A 19432-nucleotide genomic window follows, 5' to 3' on the forward strand; every position below is an offset into this window, starting at 1 on the left:
TCAGTCTATCTGCCATCTCTTTATTTTCCATTATTAATTCCCAGACTCACTTTCTCTCGCTGGACCAGGCTGGCAAGCTCTGGCAGATGGGTGGGGGGCATGTTAGACAGGGCAATGGGGACAGGTGGATGTGGGGAGGCAAAACTATAGGGTAGGGCCTCCAATTGGCACCAGGGGCCCAGCAAGAGCCACTCTCCTCTTTAACTGCCCACATTAATTGCCCACTTAAGGACCTCAATTGGGCCCCAGGCATGGGGCCTAATTTATGGGTCCATCCATCTGCGTTCCCTCCTATCGGTGGCCCGTAAAGTTCAAAATGATTTAAAAGGTTATTTAATGATTTCTTCGTGTTGGCCATTATAGTGACAGTGAAAATTAATTTGATCTTAATTTATTAAAGGAATCCATCAAACTGTTCCCTTTTTTTGTGTGCTGGGGACATTTTGGTGTTGTGGTACATTGCACTAGCTCCTGAAGGGGAAGCATGTGATCTAGTTGTAATGAATCCATCCACTTTCTGGTAGTCTGGTAGCTGTGGAAATTATATCCTCATGATATAATGGGCAAGGGAAGCACCCTCATGATTGTGATGTAGCTATCTAATTCCTGTTGGAATAAGGAGCATAAAAAGTAATAATAAATCTCATCAATCTCTGGTAATCTTATTTGGCAGTGTGTTTATGGTCATGTGTATCCATTCAAGTCCAAATGTTAATGGTTATTATCCCTGAACCTTTGAGTTGGTAAAATCTGTTTATAACCTATGCTAGCAGAGTTTCTGCAGCATTGCTGTCAGTGGATGATGCACTGCTATCACAATGTGATAGTTAAAATGTTACAGGAAATAAGTATGAAATTTATACAAAGTGCCTGCTATATGCAAGAGCTTTCATATATTATAGAGACTAGGAGCATGAATAAACATTTCTGCCAATGTGATTTGTGTGCTGTGGTTTTAACACATCCATCTTGACTTCAGAGCTTTCATACCCCAGATGATCAAAAGTGGATTCTGAACCCAGTACCCAAATGAACTTGGAAAGCATACCTTACCAATGAGAGTATTCTTATATATGACTATTTTATATGTAAATGTTTATACTAAAACTTAATGTTTTTATATTAAACTTTGAATTTTAACTTGTTCAAGTTGTGAGAATGTGCTGGCTTATCATTGTGAATTCTGAAGAGTATTAAATATATTACTATAGTTACAACTATACAAGGTGTTTGACAAACAGTTTCCTTTTTAGGGAAGAAACAGTCTGTGTGTCCTTTTTAGTATGATGAACTGTGAACAAATGATGCATTGGTGCATTTCAGTGGGATTAACCTAAATGGATGGGTGCTGGCCTGCCAGTTTGCCAGATATATGCGGTGTATTTCAACATTAGTTGTATGAACCAACTCCAATTCTGAACTGTGTCACAACAGGTACGAGATACGACTCAGGAACCTTGTGGACGATTATCCTTCATAAAAGAGCCAAAATCGACAAGAGGCCTTGTACAACATGCAATCTGCAACCTCAATATTACGCTACCGCTTTACTGCAAGGTAAAAAAATGTTCTACATTTCAAATATAATAATGTAACTTATTGTTTAATAACATATTAGGACCCCATTACCAATTGTGGTCTGAGCTGCTTTGCTGCTGCACTGTGTACATTTTGGCCAGTATCGCCCAATAGGTAATTTGGTCCTAATACATCACCGGATATCAATTAGCATATTAAATGGGCCCACTGCTTCACTTGAGGTGTCTAGAGTCCAGACTTGGGGAACCATTGCCAAGGCCACAATGACAGTGACAATGGGTTGATAGCCCATCACTTTTAAGTCATTATTATCTTGCATCTGCGAGGTGGGAGGCCTGAAAGTTCATGCCTGTTTGTGACATATTAAACCTTTTATTGCTAAAATTGGGCGATAGTAAATCTTGAATTTTATTCAGACAGGACACAACAGAGGTCTAAGATATCTTGTTTAGAAAAATAATTGTTTTTCTTTTTGTGAAATAGTAGGCCCTGAAATTCTTGTGTTGGGGAGGATGTCAGCTGGCAATTACACGTTTGCGGAATCAGAAAATTTGGACAAGGTTGATGCATGCTGAGTCTCATTTGTAGAAATACCCTGGTACAAATCCTGTGGTATTTTGGCTTTGCAGAAGCAACACCTGCAACAAAGTTAGGATTTAATTTAAAAGGGGCAATCCGTCCAGAACTGTTGGCCACGGCAGAAATACGTGATTGTTGGTTATACAGCACAGAAACAAGCCATTCATTCCAACTGGCCTGTGCCAGTGTTTATACTCCACATGGGCCCACACTACTTCATCTAACCCTATCAGCATGTCCCTCTAATTCTTACTCCCTCATGCATTTATCAAGCTGCCTTTTAATGACATCTATGCTATTCTCCTCAACTACTCCATGTGGTAGCCAGTTATATATTCTAGCTATTCACTGGGCAAGGAAGTTTCTCTTGAATCTTTTATTGGATTTATTATTGGTTAAAAGGGGTCACTGTTCATCAAAGATTGTTTTTGGAAACATTTAGCTCTATCTTGGGTTCACTTCATAAATTGGAAAAAAACTCTGTCTGTTCAGGGAACATTCCCTTTCATTCTACATTAACCTTGGAAAGCATTCCTTTTCAAGAGAATTGCTGAGTTTCCAACTGAAGGCTGGACAATGGGAACCCCATTTTCCACAACATACTTGGTGAAGGAAGGGGAGCATCAGGAAGCTGTCACGGATACCAGATTGATCAGACACAACCAGAGGAGGCACAGAGCAGTTCAGTTGTAGCCATCCAGCACAATATGTAGACCCAGTTGCATTTTCTGAGACCTTTCCCAGGAGTTCTATCTCAGAGAGCTATGTTACAGTCATGAAGATTTGTAGAAACCTTTCAGAACTGCTGGATCCTGTAAGGTTGTGGGATTATTGATGGCACCCCTGTGACATTGCTTGACCCAAATGTAAACCCACATATTTATATGTACCATAAGGTTTCTACTCCCTAAATGCACAGCTATACAACACCCAGCTACTTGCACATGGCCTGTTTGAAGCTGTCATGATGCTTATATACTTCATCAGTCCAGTGTCTTAGCTCTATTTCAAAAGCAGAGGCAAGGGCCAGGATTGCTGCTGGGTGATGAGGATTCCCACTCCTCCCTTCACTCCCTGCTGTTTCTTTATAGGGCAAGCATTTAAATGCTATAATGAAGCACATGTGAAGGCAGGGAGAAGAATTAAACAAAGCTCAAAGGCATGCTGAAAGGAAGGTTCAAGTGTCTGGATTAGATCTAGGGGGTGTCTTGCAGTATGCACTAGCACGATCTTGCAGATTGTGGTAAACATGTTGTATGCTTCAGAACATTGCAATGAGGGAAAAGTGCTAGGAAATGTCCCAGAAGATACCAAGGAGGCTGATGATGATAATGCTTATGTTGAAGGCCCAGTATATCAAAATCAGGAAACAAGCGTGGCAACTACTGTCACACCTGAAGAACGGACTCATGAGTATAACTTCACAGATTAATAGAGCAACATTATTTGAAAATCTCAACCCGTCTGCCCATCGATGCCTTCTTGCTACCCTGTAGTCTAAGCAAATTCTTTGCTTCTTACAGCTATTATACCATACTAGCTATTATACCATAATTATGAGCCTCAACACCAATACATTATCTGCCCCCACTATCATACAAAAAAGAATAAACGCCATATAGTTCTTCTGTCAAATATCCTACTGATTTATTAGTCTGAAAATATTGCTTAGCTTCATCAACATATACACCTTTTGTGGCAATGCACATTTCTGTTTGTTCTACTTTAACACTTGCATGTGTTACCAGAGGATCTGGGGCTACTGTGAAACATGAGCTTTGTGAGATACAGGTTGTCCTTCCTTTAAGGTACCCAAGTCCTAGATAGGCTAATTTTGCAACAGGCAGCAAAGTTGAAGGCTTCTGGAGGAAGCTACTAGTGTGCTGCTTTCTGCTGTTGCCGTGAGAGGAAACAATCTCTGTGTGACACATGAACACTACCTAACTGGCACTGGAAACAGAATTCTAGTGTCTAGCAATTAGGTTGGGAAAGGACCTCACAAAATCGAAAATATAATTTAATCTTTAGAAGAAAATCCCTGCAAAATGTTGCCCTAAATGCAGTCTAGGTATTATTGACCTCACAAGATGGTTTCTCCCAAGATCTGTAGTTCTTCATTTAAAGCCTCAGGGTTGAGTTTACAGATTTGCCCAGGTCTCTCACAAAGCAAGAGAAGGTTTGAAGATGCTCCTGCAGCTGCTATTTTCTATAGGATGTCCTGAAACGAGTTGAAGCCCTCTTGTACTACTACACAGCAGGCCAGAGGGCACCACTGCTACCTCTGTCATTTGCAACAAACCTTAGGGGAGGGCACACAGACCTTTCTTATATGAACATATGAAATAGGAGCAGAAGTAGGCCATTCGGCCCCCCTGAGCCTGCTCCGTCATTCAATAAGATCATGATTGGTCTGTTTGTGTTTTGAATTCCACATTCCCATCTACCCCTGCTAACCTTTCATTCCCTGGCCTAACAAGAATATATCTACCTCTGCCTTAAAAATATTCAATGATCCTGCCTCCACCGCCTTCTGAGGCAGAGAGTTCCAAAGTCATACAACCCTCTGAGAGAAAAAAATTCTCCTCATCTCTGTTCTAAAAGGGCAACCCCTAATTTTAAAACAGTGCCCCCAATTTCTGGACTCACCCATCAGAAACATCCTTTCCACGTCCACCTTGTCAATACCGTTCAGGATCTTATATATTGCAATCAAGTCACCCCTCACTCTTCTAAACTCCAGTGGAAACAAGCCCAGTCTGTCTAACCTTTCCTCATAAGACAACCTGCTTATTCGAGGTATCAGTCTAGTAAACCTCCTCTGAACCACCTCCAATGCATTTACATCCTTCCTTAAAGAAGAAGACCAAAACTGCACACAGTATTCGAGATGTGGTCTCACCAATGCCCTGTATAACTGAAGCAGAACATCTTTACTTTTATGTTCAACTCCTCTTGTAATATGTGTGTAATTCTGCTATCCTCCTTGTTATTTAAGAATCCTGAGAGCATCATCTGCTTGCATTGCAGCCAGATGTTGACATGTCTTCTGCTTACACTCAATTACACCAGGCTTTGCTTCCACATTTGCAACCTCTGGCTTTGTCATGCTCTGATTCTCACCACATATCAATTCCTCATCCACCCTATCTATCTCCTCAGGGAGACGGTCCATGGTGGGATTGGTGAATGTTCATAAGTTTTTCTCCAAAGTAGAGGGGACTGCAGTGTATTGTTCTTCAGCAATCTTCTCAGCTGCATTCTGGCTCTCAGCCTCTGGAAGAATAAATAGTACTGTAACCTTGGTCTGATTAAGCAGAATTTTATCTTGGTCAACTACTTTGTGGGTCTCTTGTGAGGAAACTTGTAACTGGTGAAGAGACTTGACAATACTTAAAAACATTAATTTAATTCTCTTAAACCCACTGAAGGCACAATAACTCTCCTATTTCCATCAATACTCCCCACTTGCCTGGATGAGTGCAGCTCCCACAGCACTGATGAAGCTTGACACCATCCAGGACAAAGCAGCCCGCTTGATTGGCACCACATCCACAAACATTCCCTCCCTCCACCACTGACGCACAGTAGCAGCTGTGTGTACCATCTACAAGGTGCACTGCAGGAATATTTGACAGCACCTTCCAAACCCATGACCACTACCACCTAGAAGGACAAGGGCAGCAGATAGGTGGGAATACCACCGCCTGGAATTTCCCTCCAAGTCACTCAACATCCTGACTTGGAAATATATCGCCAGTCCTTCACTGTCACTGGGTCAAAATCCAGGAACTTCCTAACAGCATTGTGGGTGTACCTACACCACATGACTGCGGCGGTTCAAGAAGGCAGCTCACCACCACCTTCTCAAGGGCAATTAGGGATGGGCAATAAATGCTGGTCCAGCCAGCAAAACCCACATCTCTTGAATGAATAATAAAAAAAAAAATGGCCAAGCTAGTGTTGAAAACAATTATTGCCGTTGTTTCCTCATCATGTAGTGTTAAATGTTGGATGTTTGGACCCCTTACCCCAGTGGTCTGACTTTTCCTGGCATTTTGTACTGTTCTGTAGAAGAAATGCTGTTTTAATTGGTTGCTGCATTCTCTGTATCCTACAGTCACAGTCAGGATTCATGGATAGGTGGTCCTATTTGTAGGTATAAAAGAGCAAAGACTGAGGATAAGAGTCTTCAATCGGCTAGTGTGCGTTAGAGAATCTGAGACAATTGACATAAATAATGCCAGGTAACTTTGCTTCTGGAGCTAAGAACATGCTGCTGTTGATGGTCCAAAGGGAATTACTTGACTATTGTGTTCAGGAATAACTAATTGCTTCTCAGTTGCCTTTCCTGACCAAGTAAAGTCATTAAACTTGTACCACTACAATGATTCTTTAGCGATTTGTAGGTTCCATGCAAAGCCACAGCCACTTACTTCCATCTGGCCCATGTTAGTGCATGTAATGACTTCTTCCAACAACAGCATTCTGCTACATCCTGCTTTCTCTATTTCAGACCATGAGTACTTTCACATCACCTCAGAGAAAAATCCTTACCTTTTCCCATTTCACTTCCTCTTCTAAGAACCTGCTCAGCTTTTTAAATGTGTGCAGCTGTTTGAAAATAGAAATTGTATCCTCTCTGTGCTCTATTCATGAATTTCCACCCTTCTACCTCCCCTCACCACCACACCTCCACCACCCCCCCACCTGCCCAACCACCCCTCCCAGCCAAACCCCACTCAACTTCTGCTAACCTTTGCCCTTATTCCTGATTCCGGCAGGTTTAAGCTCCACCCCATTACATCACTGCATAATATACCACAGACTTTTCTTATTGTGTGCTTCTTTGCCCAATTTCCTTCCTTCATAACTTCCCCTCCCTATCCCACTCTTTCCCTGCCACAGGCTACTTTCTATACAGCAGGAAAGACAAGCTGATAGCCTGGCATTTTAACACTTGAAATTGAACCTCCCACTGGTGATAAAGATAATAATGGAGTTTTAGTTTGAAAGGAAAAAAAATGTTGGTCTGTGCAGGTGGTAATTACTCAAATAAATGAAGCAGAAAATGACAACTGCCTGGCTGAAATATAGATGTAAAATGACTTGCTGAACATCAATCCCAACATCTTACAGCATCCAGCAAAAGCCTTTTTGACAGCATGTAGGTGGTGACAGATTAGATGTGGCAATATTTAAGCATCTTTTGTCAGATACTGCATTATTTCTCCATTGTGTTCACCTGAAAGTAGAAATGTGTCTTGATCATGTGCAAAATATTTAAAGGTACCACTTTACGCATATAAAGGAACTGCAAATGATTCTGTGGTATTCAGAAAGTCCAATTTCAACTTAATCAGTGATTCAAATTGCTTATTTTACTGCAATCTATTCCTAACAATTTTTGCCAGCTCATCGGGAAGATCTTATCTTTTCTTCCATTTTTTATTATTCAGAGCAAGATAAGCTATTACTAAACAACTCATTCAAACTAAAACCCTTGCATGTTGTCTTGCACCTTATATTGATAATAATCAGTCTTATCAATGTAGGATGGATCCAACCTTTTCTCTGTGAGCTTTATACTGAAGCTTGCTTTTTGTATTGCACGGCGCTTGTCTAGAATAATTTGTAATGTTGATGAGCTGTGACTCCTTGATGCTCTTTTTATTTCTGTTTTACCACATCCCTTTCTGATTATTCCATGCTCTGCCTGTTCTTCTTTCTGTTATCACCTTTGGATGAAAAGGAGTCAGATTCAGATCAGGAGCAAGAGGAAGAGGTAATTTTAACACTAGTAATCCATTGCTGCCTAACTAGATCATCGCTAATATTCCAACAAGGCCTGGAATTGATTCCAAAATGAAACTATGCTGTTTCCAACAATTGTGCAGTATTATCTCCTGTTAATTGTCCATTGATTTCCAGCATCAGTTCTTTGGCAGTTGATTAAGAAGTTTAAATCTAAGTTTGAAATAAATAATGTATTTAGTTTCCCATGGGGTTTGGAGCAGCACACTGCACAAAATGAAGCTATCATCATTTCACCTACTATGACGAAGACAGTCCTTTTTTCTCACCACTTTGTTCACCATTTTTCTCTCCTCTCCATCTGTCTAAAACAATTGCCTTTCTCCTGGGGTATAATCCTACAGGCATCACTCACCCTTCAATATTTCAGTCATGTGGTCATCATTCAGTTGTAATCCTTCATATGGCTGTTTGCAAGCTATTCAACCGCATGAAGCCAACCCCAGGCGGAATTTTATGGCCCATCCTGCCAGTGGGATCTTCCAGTCCCGCCAAAGTCAATGGAGTTTTGAACAGCTCACCGCATTTTCCGGGCTCGCCCCTGCCGCAATGGGGCCATAAAATCCTGCCCCCCAATCCTGTCCTTGGCTGTCATCCACATTTGCATTTGCAACAGGGGTCACTGAATAGTGACCAAGATTTGGAAGCCTTGCCATATTCTTCCCTAGCCTGAGGATACTGAGGTCCTTATGGTGCCTGAACTACTGCTATAGCTGGGAATCATTTACATAAGAAATAGAAGAAAATCTAGGCCATTTGGCCCCTCAAGCCTACACTGCTATTCAATGAGATCATGGCTTATGATTCCTATTTCCACTTCTTTGTCTGCAACCACTACCCTTGACTTCCTTATAGATCAAAAATCTGTTTAATTCAACCTCGAATATATTCAGTGATCCAGCCTCCACTGCTCACTGGGAGAATTCCAAAGAAACAACCCTCTGAGAGAATAAGTTCCCTCTCATCTCTTTCTTAAATGGGAGACCCCTTATTTTGAAACTAACTATTTTGAAATGAAGTCAACATAACATGGAAACCAACCACAGGTTTTCCTGGTCTGTATAGTTCAGCTAATCATTGAATTGACATATTGAGAATTTGGCAGGCTCAAATGGTCAATCTTGAAGAGGCAAGCATGTCTACTGCACATGCTATTACTGTTAGGTACTTACAGCAACAACTTACTATTATGCAGCATTCTTCACATATAGAACAGGCACTGTAAGGCAAAAGCTTTGAGAGAATTTGAAGGCAAGCATGACACTCTTAAATAAAAACAAAAAGCTAAAAGCTACTGCGGATGCTGGAAATCCAAAACAAAAACAGAATTACCTGGAAAAACTCAGCAGGTCTGGCAGCATCAGCGGAGAAGAAATCAGTTAACGTTTCGAGCCTTCATGGCCCTTCGGCAGAACTGACACTAACAGACTCTTAAAGTCAATTCTTCAGGGCATGGGAGAATTTTTAGCTTGTTATCGACATGGTTAATGTAAATCTTGGTGCAGGGCTGAAAGTGTACGCTGGCATTCTGAATAAATCTTTGTGACAGGTAGTGGGGAAGCAAGCAAGGAGACCATTGGAGAAATCAAGCCTTAGGGGTAATAAAGTCATGGATATGATTTTGGCCACTGAGGAGGAGAGGCAACGGTGGTTGATGTTTTCGCAGTGAAAGAAAATGATCTTGATACTAATCAGGGACCAAAAGTTCATAGTCCCAGCATCCTGATGTTAGCACAGCCATGATTTCAGACAGCTAGATTGGGTGGGCGGAGGGGAGGTCGTGCAATTTATATATCCCAGGGAGGTGCAAATGCCACTAGGGATGCAATTCAGAATTTCAGGCACCTATCTATCCAGGAGGCTGACAGACAGTGTGTGTTCTGGAAGGGAGTGGTTCCTCCTTCAGGACGGTGCCAGTAGTGCCCCTATGCTCCACCTTTGTAAGGGGATTAAGAAGAGTTCCTTCCTAGCCTCACAACCAACCTCTTTTACAATGCTCTGACCCTTATAAGATCTCATTTAACCTCCATGGAAGGTTATTAACCAAATCTCTCACTCACCCTCTACACTCATAACAGAATTATGACAACAGTACTGCATAAGGGTCACTAATAATCAGTCCTCAGGAAAGGAAAGGAAGCTAAGCTCAAGTTTGAGCGCAGTTCAAAGGGAGTTACTTGAAAAAGATTTGTTACTGAGTTCATTTAATGAATTGTAATGCCCCATGAATGATGATATGGTTTGCAGGTTTAAATGACTGATCATAATGGTAAATGTAGAATGCTTAAATTGCTTCACCTTACTGGCTGGTAGCACTCCAAAAATTGTAGTGCTGAATTTACTGTCCCGATCCCTTTCCCGATCTATCCTCTGCCATTTCCGACACATTGTGGGAACGGTTGGCCAGAGTGCCTGCCTGTTTCAGTCTGCAATCTACTTGTAATATGCAAATTGGAAACCCAAGCCATTTTTAAGCTCCCAATGAAATTTTCAGATACCAGCAGGTCTGCTTCCACAAATCTCCTGCTTCCCCCTACCTCCAGAGAGTTCCACGCTCACTGATAGTATGTTCAGGAAGCATAAATGGCTCGCACCTCTTGCTGAAGACATAGGGCATGTAGCACAATTACCAAATCCAACAAACCCAGTAAAACTACACCGCATTAGTACTTGAATGGGTTAAAAAATCCACTTTTCTTGGATTGTGATTTCCCTTTAGAATTTGACCAGCCACCTAAGTCAGGGCTGATCTTCTTCTTAAAGGAGATCTGCCTGAATCTTACTCCTCAAGTGACATCTTTGATGCACCCCAATCCCCCTCATGCCGCCTCCCCCCACGCCCCCAGCGATAGCCAGATGAGGTGCCAGTCAAGCCTGCTACTATGCCTTTCTGCTATTCTCAAAAGACATAAAAGGTTAGAATTTCCAGGAAGGTTCCCAATTCTCCTTAATGGAAACTGGGGAAAAGTAGAACAGTGCACCATTTACATTGTTTCTGCCAATCTTGTGCCGAACTTAGCACAGGAGATCTGGAGGACCTCCACAGAAATTCCAACTGCATGAATCTGGGAGGAGACCTAGTTCAAAGTAGGATGCAAATTACAACATTCCACAAACTGGTCCATTTATTTGCCCTACTTCATCCTTTAAACTTGTGAGGGAATGTAGGGTGGGATTTTCCAGTCCCACCAGCAGTGGGCATGGCCATGGGCAGGACATCAAAATTTGGAGAGTGGCTAAAAGTCAATTGGCTTTTGGCTGTTCCCCACATTTTCCCATCCTGCCTGCAATGATGCCTGCTGCTGGCAGAAGCAAAAAACCCCAGCTGTAGTTTCTGATTATCAGAAGTAGTTCAGCAAAAACTCCAAAATATTCATCCATCCTCACTCTCTGCTATCCATCCATGATTGTGAGTCCTCCACAGGCAACGTCCCTCATTTCTGGAGGAGCTTGAAGAGGATGGCAGCGATCAGGACCCTGCACAGAATAAGGTGCAAGAATAAGCGATGGATATGGATATACACAATTTGGAACTTGTGTAGGACATATCTGGGGATGCAGGCAAATGCAGCATTGGAGTAATTGAGCCTTGGAGAAATAGTTGCTGTGAACTAATAGATAAAGTACATAAAGTAGCCCAGGAATGACTCGCCATAGGCTATTTTAAGGTTAAAAAAGGTATGGATAAGTATTTCAGTGGTGGGGGGGGCGTTGGCAAGAGGCTAAGGGCAAACATTGCATTCAGATAGCCAAAGTACATCAATATCCCATTGTCCTGTTAATGCCATTCATTATACACAAACATAGCTATGAAATAAGGAGATGACCAAACAGCACCATTGAAATGCAAGATAATTCAAAATGGTACATTTCCTGGCCTTGTAACAACTCTTGCGTATTATTTTAATGATAGCTATTAGTTTACTATCACTGGCTTCTAGGACTTTTTAAGCATGTTCTGAATAAGGTACATGTGTTTATATTCTGCTGTTGCTATTAGATTTTAAGGATGTTGTTTTACATGTGCAGATTAAGGTATAATATCTGTAGCTGAGAACATTAGGGTACATTATCAACATTCTGGCCCAGATATTCGCTCCCGAGTCGGGTATGCAGAGTTGGGACATTCCTGGCTCCGCGAACCTGACCCAGGAATAAGTGGCCTGGAATGTCAGATTTTTGTTCCGGGGGGCAAACTGAATTAGAGGTCAGGCCAGCCACCCCAGGAAAGAGTGCGGAGGCTGCTAGGTGTGGAGATGGCACTGGAAAGCCTGCCACTGTGCACTGGCACTGTGTGAAAGATTGAAAAAAAGCAACAAAAAAAATCCCTCCAGCCCTCATCCCTCACCTGCCACACACTCCCTATGTCCCATCTATGCCAACCCATGCCACCTCATGTTCCCACCCATCCTCCCATGCATCCCCACATGCTCAATGCCAACCTGTGTCCCTGTACCCACCCCACATTGACCCCCATACCCTCCATATCAACCAATGGCACTGTTTCCACCCCCATGGACAACTATCCCTTACAAACCAACCTGTTCCCCAGTACCCACACCCCATGGCCCCTAATACCCCTATGCCACCCTCAAGGCCTGTCATACCCCTGTGCCACCCTATGCTCCTTTACCCACACCCTCCACCCCCTATGCTAACCTGTGTCCCCTCTCATTCCCACTGTCCTATATAGCCCCCTATGCCAACTTAATGTCAACTCATGCCTACCCATGACCCCACCCACCACCCTTTGTTCTTACCCCCTCCATGTCAACACACCTAATATCCATCAGGGCAAATATCAGGAGCCAAGCTGGCATAAAATAAAGTTCTGTCTATTGATGATGACGCTATTTAAAAATAACACTCTCCTTGATTAAAAAAATTCAATACATTGAAATTCCTTCAACTAATCTCTTATAAAAGCAAATATTTCATTTCAGTACTTAATCTCTTCTCTTATGAAAACAAACATTTTATTTAAGTACTTAATCTCTTGAAAGTAAGCATCTCTATTCTATAACCACTTGGAGCTGTCAATCAAATTGCTCACTTAACAGGCACCACATTGTGATAATGTTAGGCTGTAAATCAGTCATGCAGCACAAATCCTATAATGGCAATTTAAAGCCCAGCACAGTTAAATCCCTTGACAGCTTTGACAGTTTCAATAAGCTTTGACAGTTCTTTGACAGCTTGGCAGTTCCAGTGAGTTTATGCACTTTTATGCACATTTATGCCTAATTTTAAATCCTAAAGGGCACTTGACCTCTCCCAAAAGGGTGCCTTACCTCTCCCAAAGGGTAACTTACCTCCACCAAAGGGCACCTACCGCTCTAAAATGGTACCCTGGCCATCCAAACAAATCCACAAGATTGAGACCTGCTCCTACCACATCAAACCTTCACACTTCCAGTTTCAGGCACTTAACTCACCAAAACCACACACAGTGGAGGCCGCTGCTGATTTATAGGGTTAGCTGCCTCCAGAAACCATGATTAGAACCCGCACCCATTTCCCCCATGCCCCCGCCCCCCCATGAAAATAGTAGAGGCCAATTTTGGGTAGTGGTCTTCCAGATCCAGACCTCTGCCAGCATTTTCATGCAGAAGAAGAATTCAGGCCTCTGCCTTTGGGGAAGTGATAGTAGCCATGAGTTACTAGACAAGATATGAAAATATTCCAAGGATGACTTCGTCCTGTCTCTGAGAAAGCATTTGACCTCCATTCAATGTTTTCCCACAGCAGTGTGGCTGAGATAGGGAACTGGGAAATATGGGGGACTGCACACATTAATTCAAGTCCTGCCACTGTTTCCAGTAAGTCGTAGCCAGCCATAAAACCTTATGACCAGTTCTAATTGATGAAGTATATCATGTACTTATTTTCTACCTTTATTATTTTGCAGGTGACTGGAATACAAGATAAATGTAAGAATATTTTCTATCTGTAAAATATAAGTATTAAGATAACAGAGTATGAACTATTTAAAATAATTTAACAAACTGTTACTAATGCTTGTAGAAATAACAGTAATTCTGTTTACAACTTTTTAATTGATTAAAATGCTAGTATTATACTTTGCTTATATAAAGCATTAATAACTAAATAATCAGTGTATCATCTAAGCATCCACTTTCCTTTGACATCCCTTATAGTCCTGCTGTGCCTGTTGCGCTCATTATGAAATTCTTTCATTTTTCCATGTTTCTCTTTCATGCTCTTTGATGAGCAGGGGACATGCCTCCTCCATGTCTCACTTGACATTTAGTTCCATTATATTTAAATAAGTGTTCCAATATCAGGATGGCAGCTGCTGTGGTGAAGTACAGTTTTGGTTTTTCATATTAAAAACTGAACACAGAAGTGAAACAACAACACCCGATATCATCTTTTGAAATATTCTATCTTCAGGACATTGCTAGGGTTAGTTTTGAAGCATTCCAAAACACTAAATACTGGCCTTTGAGAGTTTAACACACTTATGTGCGGTGGTGCTTTTAATGTTTCTACAAACAGTTTTCCCAATTTATTTTGATAGAAGGCTGTTCTCTGAAGTGTATGATAGCAGTAATAGTTTTAATTTAACAGTGCATTTATGCGGAGAACCATATCTACCCAAGTGGTTCCATAATGTGCTGAGGCTGCCAAAATCTGGACTCTGTCCTGGTCACACAGTAGTATACATTGCAGAAACCAGCAGCAATGAGGAAATACAGTAGCCGTCAAGTTCCATATTGCAAAGATGCAGCTGTTTAAAAATATCATTGCAGTTTCTAGTTGCAAAAAATCCCCAATGTCGAGGAAAGCATTGACTCCAATACCACAGTGCTAGTGTACATTTCGCTCACCTGTGGCCTGAAAATACAGTCTCCTGTGCCTTCACCGGCTGTTAATATTTTCCAGTGTGGTACAGTAATATATTTTGAAAGTGTAGGGAAAAGCCATTTCCTTAGGTATCTGTGCTACTAAACGCACAAATAGCATCTCAACAACAAGAATTCACATTAAAATGACACATCCCACAGCTGTTCATAGGCATGACGATCAAACAAAGTTTGATACCCAGCCAGATAAGGAGAAATTAGGAAAGGTGACCCAGAGCTTAGTCAAAGAATTAAATTTTAAGGAGGAAAGGTGGAGAGGTTTAGAACAGTGTTTCCCAAGCTTAGGGCCCAGGCAACTAAAGGCATGGCCATTAATGGTGGAGTGATAAAAATTGGGGATGTGTCAGAGGCTAGAATTGGAGGAGTGAAGAGATCTCAGAGGATGTTACAGTGACAGGGGTCAGGCCACGGACGGATTTGAAAACCAGGACAAGAATTTTAAAATCTCAACTTGAAAAAGAGCTGGGAATGTCTTTGGTAGTAGCAATGTTGCATAAGTATAAATTCACTGTATAGATTTGCAGTGTGTTAACAGTGCTCAGACTTAGTAACTAGACCTATTCTCATTTTTGGAAACACTAATCTGTTAACTATTCTAATTCAACGCTACATGATGAAACGACACCTAGCCTTACTGAATGACATTATCTAACCCCTTTAAAGACCTTAGTATCAGTTCTAATTTGCTCGGAACCAAAATCATCCTGTCCTCAGTTGCTATTTAGAAAGCAGCTCTGAAGTAAATAGTGCAGACAGCAAAATCAGATTGGATTTAAAATAACATCTTTTACAAAAATTTTGGCAATTACATGGTTGAAATAATATTTTATTATAAATTTTGCAGAGGTTCAAATCAGTTTCCTTTCATATTTAATATTACTACTAGTGGCTCACATCAAAGTGCTGACATGAAGTTAGAGGAACTGAAACCTTGTTCCAAAACATTATTAATAAAAACAATGGATTTTTTAAAGAAAAATATATATTAAATGAGAAGAGCGGACATATAACAAGAGTAGCATTGGGCATTTAATCAAATGCATGTGTAAAATTATTAATTAAATAGATACAGGGATAATTAATCAATAAAAGGAATAAATGCTTTTATTTTCTGAAAAATTGGGCAGAATTTTGCCCTTGGTGGGCGAGCGGGCGCCACCAGCTCGGTGGCGGGCAGGCAGCTGACCCCCGCCACCAAAATGGGGCTCACCGCCATTTTGAGTGGGCGGGCCAATTAAGGCCCACCCAGCGGCCTGCCCAACAGGAAGCGCTATGCGCTTCCTGTGCGGGGGGTGGAGGGATTCCCCATCTGTCAAAGTGCGCTCTTTTGTAAAGTGCTGTCTCAGGGAGTTCACTGACAGGTAAGAAAAGTCAAAAAATAGAGAAATATTTAAATTATTCACATGTCCCCCTCATGTGACAATGTCACACTATATGGGACATGTTAATAAGAAACACATAAAGTTTATTAAATTTTTAAAAAACGGACATGAAATTTCATCCTGCCAGTGGATGAAGTTTCATGAATAATCTGGAGCCCGCTGGGGCTCTTGGCCTGCCCGCCAGTCTCAAGCTTGGACGGGCAGGGTCTTTAACAAGCTTAATTAGCCTGTCAATGGCCTTAATTGGCCATTGACAGGTCGGTGGGTGGACAGCTGATTTCACTGCCCGCCCGCCTTCCTGAAGATTTAAATGGACCGGGATGACGTCGGGGGTTCCTCCCGACGTCATCCCGTGTCATTTTCCCCTTGGCGAGCGGGCCCCGCCCCCAAATCACCGAGGGGAAAATCCTGGTGATTATTAAAGAGATACAATTGCATAAAATGTAATTAAATATATTGATAAAATAAGAGGAATGAATACAAACACAGTTGCAGCGAAATAAAGGTGTGATCATTATAAAATTATTGCTGAAAGAAGAGGCATGCTATTGAAGTTTTTTGTCTTGCACTAATCAGGACAGATTCACAAGAATACCAATTATAAAGGGAACAACAATCTATACTTCATGAGAGAAGAGTGCTGATTGGTTGGCAAATGGACTTTGATTGATAGAGGCATTGCCATGGAGAATGCACCAGACAACAGTTAACTGCCAAGCTTTTGTTCCATTTCGAAGGCAGGGTCAACTCTGGTCAAGGCATTGCCCTGGGAAATGAACCAGGGAATGGCTGCCCTGAAAGCCTTTAAAATCTCTTTTTTAGCTGGAGGTTGATTTGAGGGTAGGTGGAAATACTTTTGCTCTGGGATTACATAAATTTAGAGATAAGATTACTATTCTGCAGCTTGTTGCCAGAGAGAAGTCAACTTGCATTTTAGGAATTACTGAGCCCTGATGCTGTTTCTGGCTAAATATTTTTAAAAACCCTCAAAGCCCCCCATTCCTTGCAGTTGCCCTGTGGATATTAGCACTTTGTACATACAGCACTTTTATTGATTCAATATTTAATTTGGTGCAAAAGTGTTATCTTTCTGAACAATTGACATTGCCCCAAATGAATACGCTGAATAATAATTAATAAAGATAAATGTTGCAATCGCTGTCTCCCAAGAAGCAAAACATAAGCAAATTTAAATCATTATTTTGTGAGAAATTATCTTTTTTAACTATAACTACAACTTGCATTTATATAGCATCTTTGAAGTAGCAAAATGTGATAAGGCACTTCACAGAGCCATAATCAGAAAAAAATGAATGCCAAGCCAAAGAAGGATATATGCTAGAAGTTTAATGAAGAGGGTGTAGCTGCAAGTGATTTGGGAGAGAGTTTATTCAAGTGGTAGATGCGAAATGAGAAGAGTATGGAGAGGGATGGGAAGATGTGTGTTGAGGGATACAAGGAAGTGGGTTGAGATTGCCTTGTCTGTGAATATAGTAGGAGAGTTTATGGAAGGGTGAGCTATAGGAAGGAATGGATGGCAGGGAAATTGAAGGACAGGAGGGCAAAATTAAATTGAGTTAGAGATGGAAATTATTGAGGATGAGGATTTGCCCAGTGCAGAAGCTGAGGGATGAAAGGAGGAAGGATATCTCATTAAGCAACCAAAGTGTGGCTTGAGAACCAGTCGAGAATTGGGGTTTCAAAGGAGATCAAAAAGGGATTGAACAAGGTAAAGTGCTTGAAAGAGAAAGTGCCAGGAGAGTAGGGAAGGAATTGAGGTGTGATTTGGTGATGAGAGCCATACTGCCACCACGGTGGTTCGGTTGTGTCAGGTAATGAAATGTATGGCCAGGTGAGAAGGCTTCAGTAAAGGGACAAGGTGTGACCACCTGTGAGTTGAGTTACAATAGCTAACATAATTATAAATGATAACTAGCCTGATCTGAAATTACAATGTATTCTCAATTTGATTAAACTAAATATTCAAGTTTTATAATGAGTATAAAAGTCAACCCACTTGCTCATTTATTACCTCTTCATGAGAATCCAGAAAAACTCTGGACTTGATAGCGGAATCAAAGCTATTATCTTCTTATCTTCAATAATTTAGTTTATCTACTTGTTAGAATAGAAACCCCGCTCACTCATTTTTTGAGTTCAGCACATGGCTGCTGCACTGACCAGTACAGAAAATGCCAGAGGAGCCAAAATCGACCAAAGCAATGATACAGGAGAGCATGGCCAAACACAGAGACAACAATAGCAGGAGCTGGGCGGGGTTATTTCAACCATGGTCAGTAAGTAAGGGATGGGGTAAAATATCCTGAATGTCATCCAGAAAAGATTCATGAGAATAGTTCCAGTGATAAGGAACTTCAGTTATGATTTTCTCCTTAGAGACAAGAGGGTTGAGAGGAGATTTGATAGAGGCGTTCAAAATCATGAGGGGTCTGGACAGTGTGGATAGGGAGAAACTGTTCCCACTCATGAAAATATCAAGAACGGGAAAACACAGATTTAAAGAATTAGTAAAAGAAGCAAAAGTGAAACGAGGGAAAAGTTTTTACGCAGCAAGTAGTTAGGGTTTGGAATGCACTGCCTGAGAGTGTGGTGGGGGTAGGTTTAGTTGAAGCATTCAAAAGGGAATTAAACTGTTATCTGAAAAGCAAGATTGTGCAGTGTTATGAGAGAAGGTGGGCTAATGGTACTCGGTGAGTTGCTCATTCAGACACGATGGGCTGTGCTGTAACAATTCTGTGATTCAAAGCAAGACCCATAGGGGTAACCAGGAGGGAATTTCAGGTCATGCTGGAGCTAGTATACACATGAAGGTGTACTGTCAAAAGTACATTTGTTATATAATGCAGTCATTTTGGAGAGACAATGTCTAGAGATCCAGCAATGGGCAAAGAAGAAGCCAGCAGGAGAAGGCAGACAGGAATCAAATTTTAAGTTTACTTTGAGAGGTAGTAGAAGGCCAAAAGATAGCAAGAGCCCAAAAAGGAGAAAAGAAGGCAATTAAAGCGTAAACAGTTAAAAAGAAACAACATTTGAAGTAAGATGTTCATGAATAATTAACAACGTGGCAGATAGAAGGGGAGCACTTTAACTGGCACTCATCTATTTCTCAACTAAGGAATGGGGGCCACAGGCAGAGGTTGGACACCTTTTCCACGAAAGAGATGTTCCTGATTCAATTTTCAGGCAGCCATTAAATGGCCGCCCACTTTTTTC

At 41.4% G+C, this 19432-nt stretch overlaps 1 protein-coding gene across 6 annotated transcripts in view; it reads left to right on the forward strand.

Moving 5' to 3' along the window:
• LOC144681248 (ankyrin-2-like) overlaps positions 1-19432 on the forward strand; it is an 866008-nt gene that overhangs the window by 762873 nt on the left and 83703 nt on the right. For all 6 annotated transcript variants that reach the window (XM_078542889.1, XM_078542897.1, XM_078542890.1 and 3 more), the window contains 3 exons: positions 1435-1557; positions 7868-7900; positions 13838-13859. In XM_078542889.1, coding sequence (XP_078399015.1) covers positions 1435-1557; positions 7868-7900; positions 13838-13859 — 178 coding nt within the window. The remainder of the gene's footprint in view (positions 1-1434; positions 1558-7867; positions 7901-13837; positions 13860-19432) is intronic.

The sequence above is a fragment of the Cetorhinus maximus genome, chromosome 1, assembly GCF_964194155.1.
Source record: "Cetorhinus maximus chromosome 1, sCetMax3.hap1.1, whole genome shotgun sequence".
Taxonomy (NCBI): domain Eukaryota; kingdom Metazoa; phylum Chordata; class Chondrichthyes; order Lamniformes; family Cetorhinidae; genus Cetorhinus; species Cetorhinus maximus.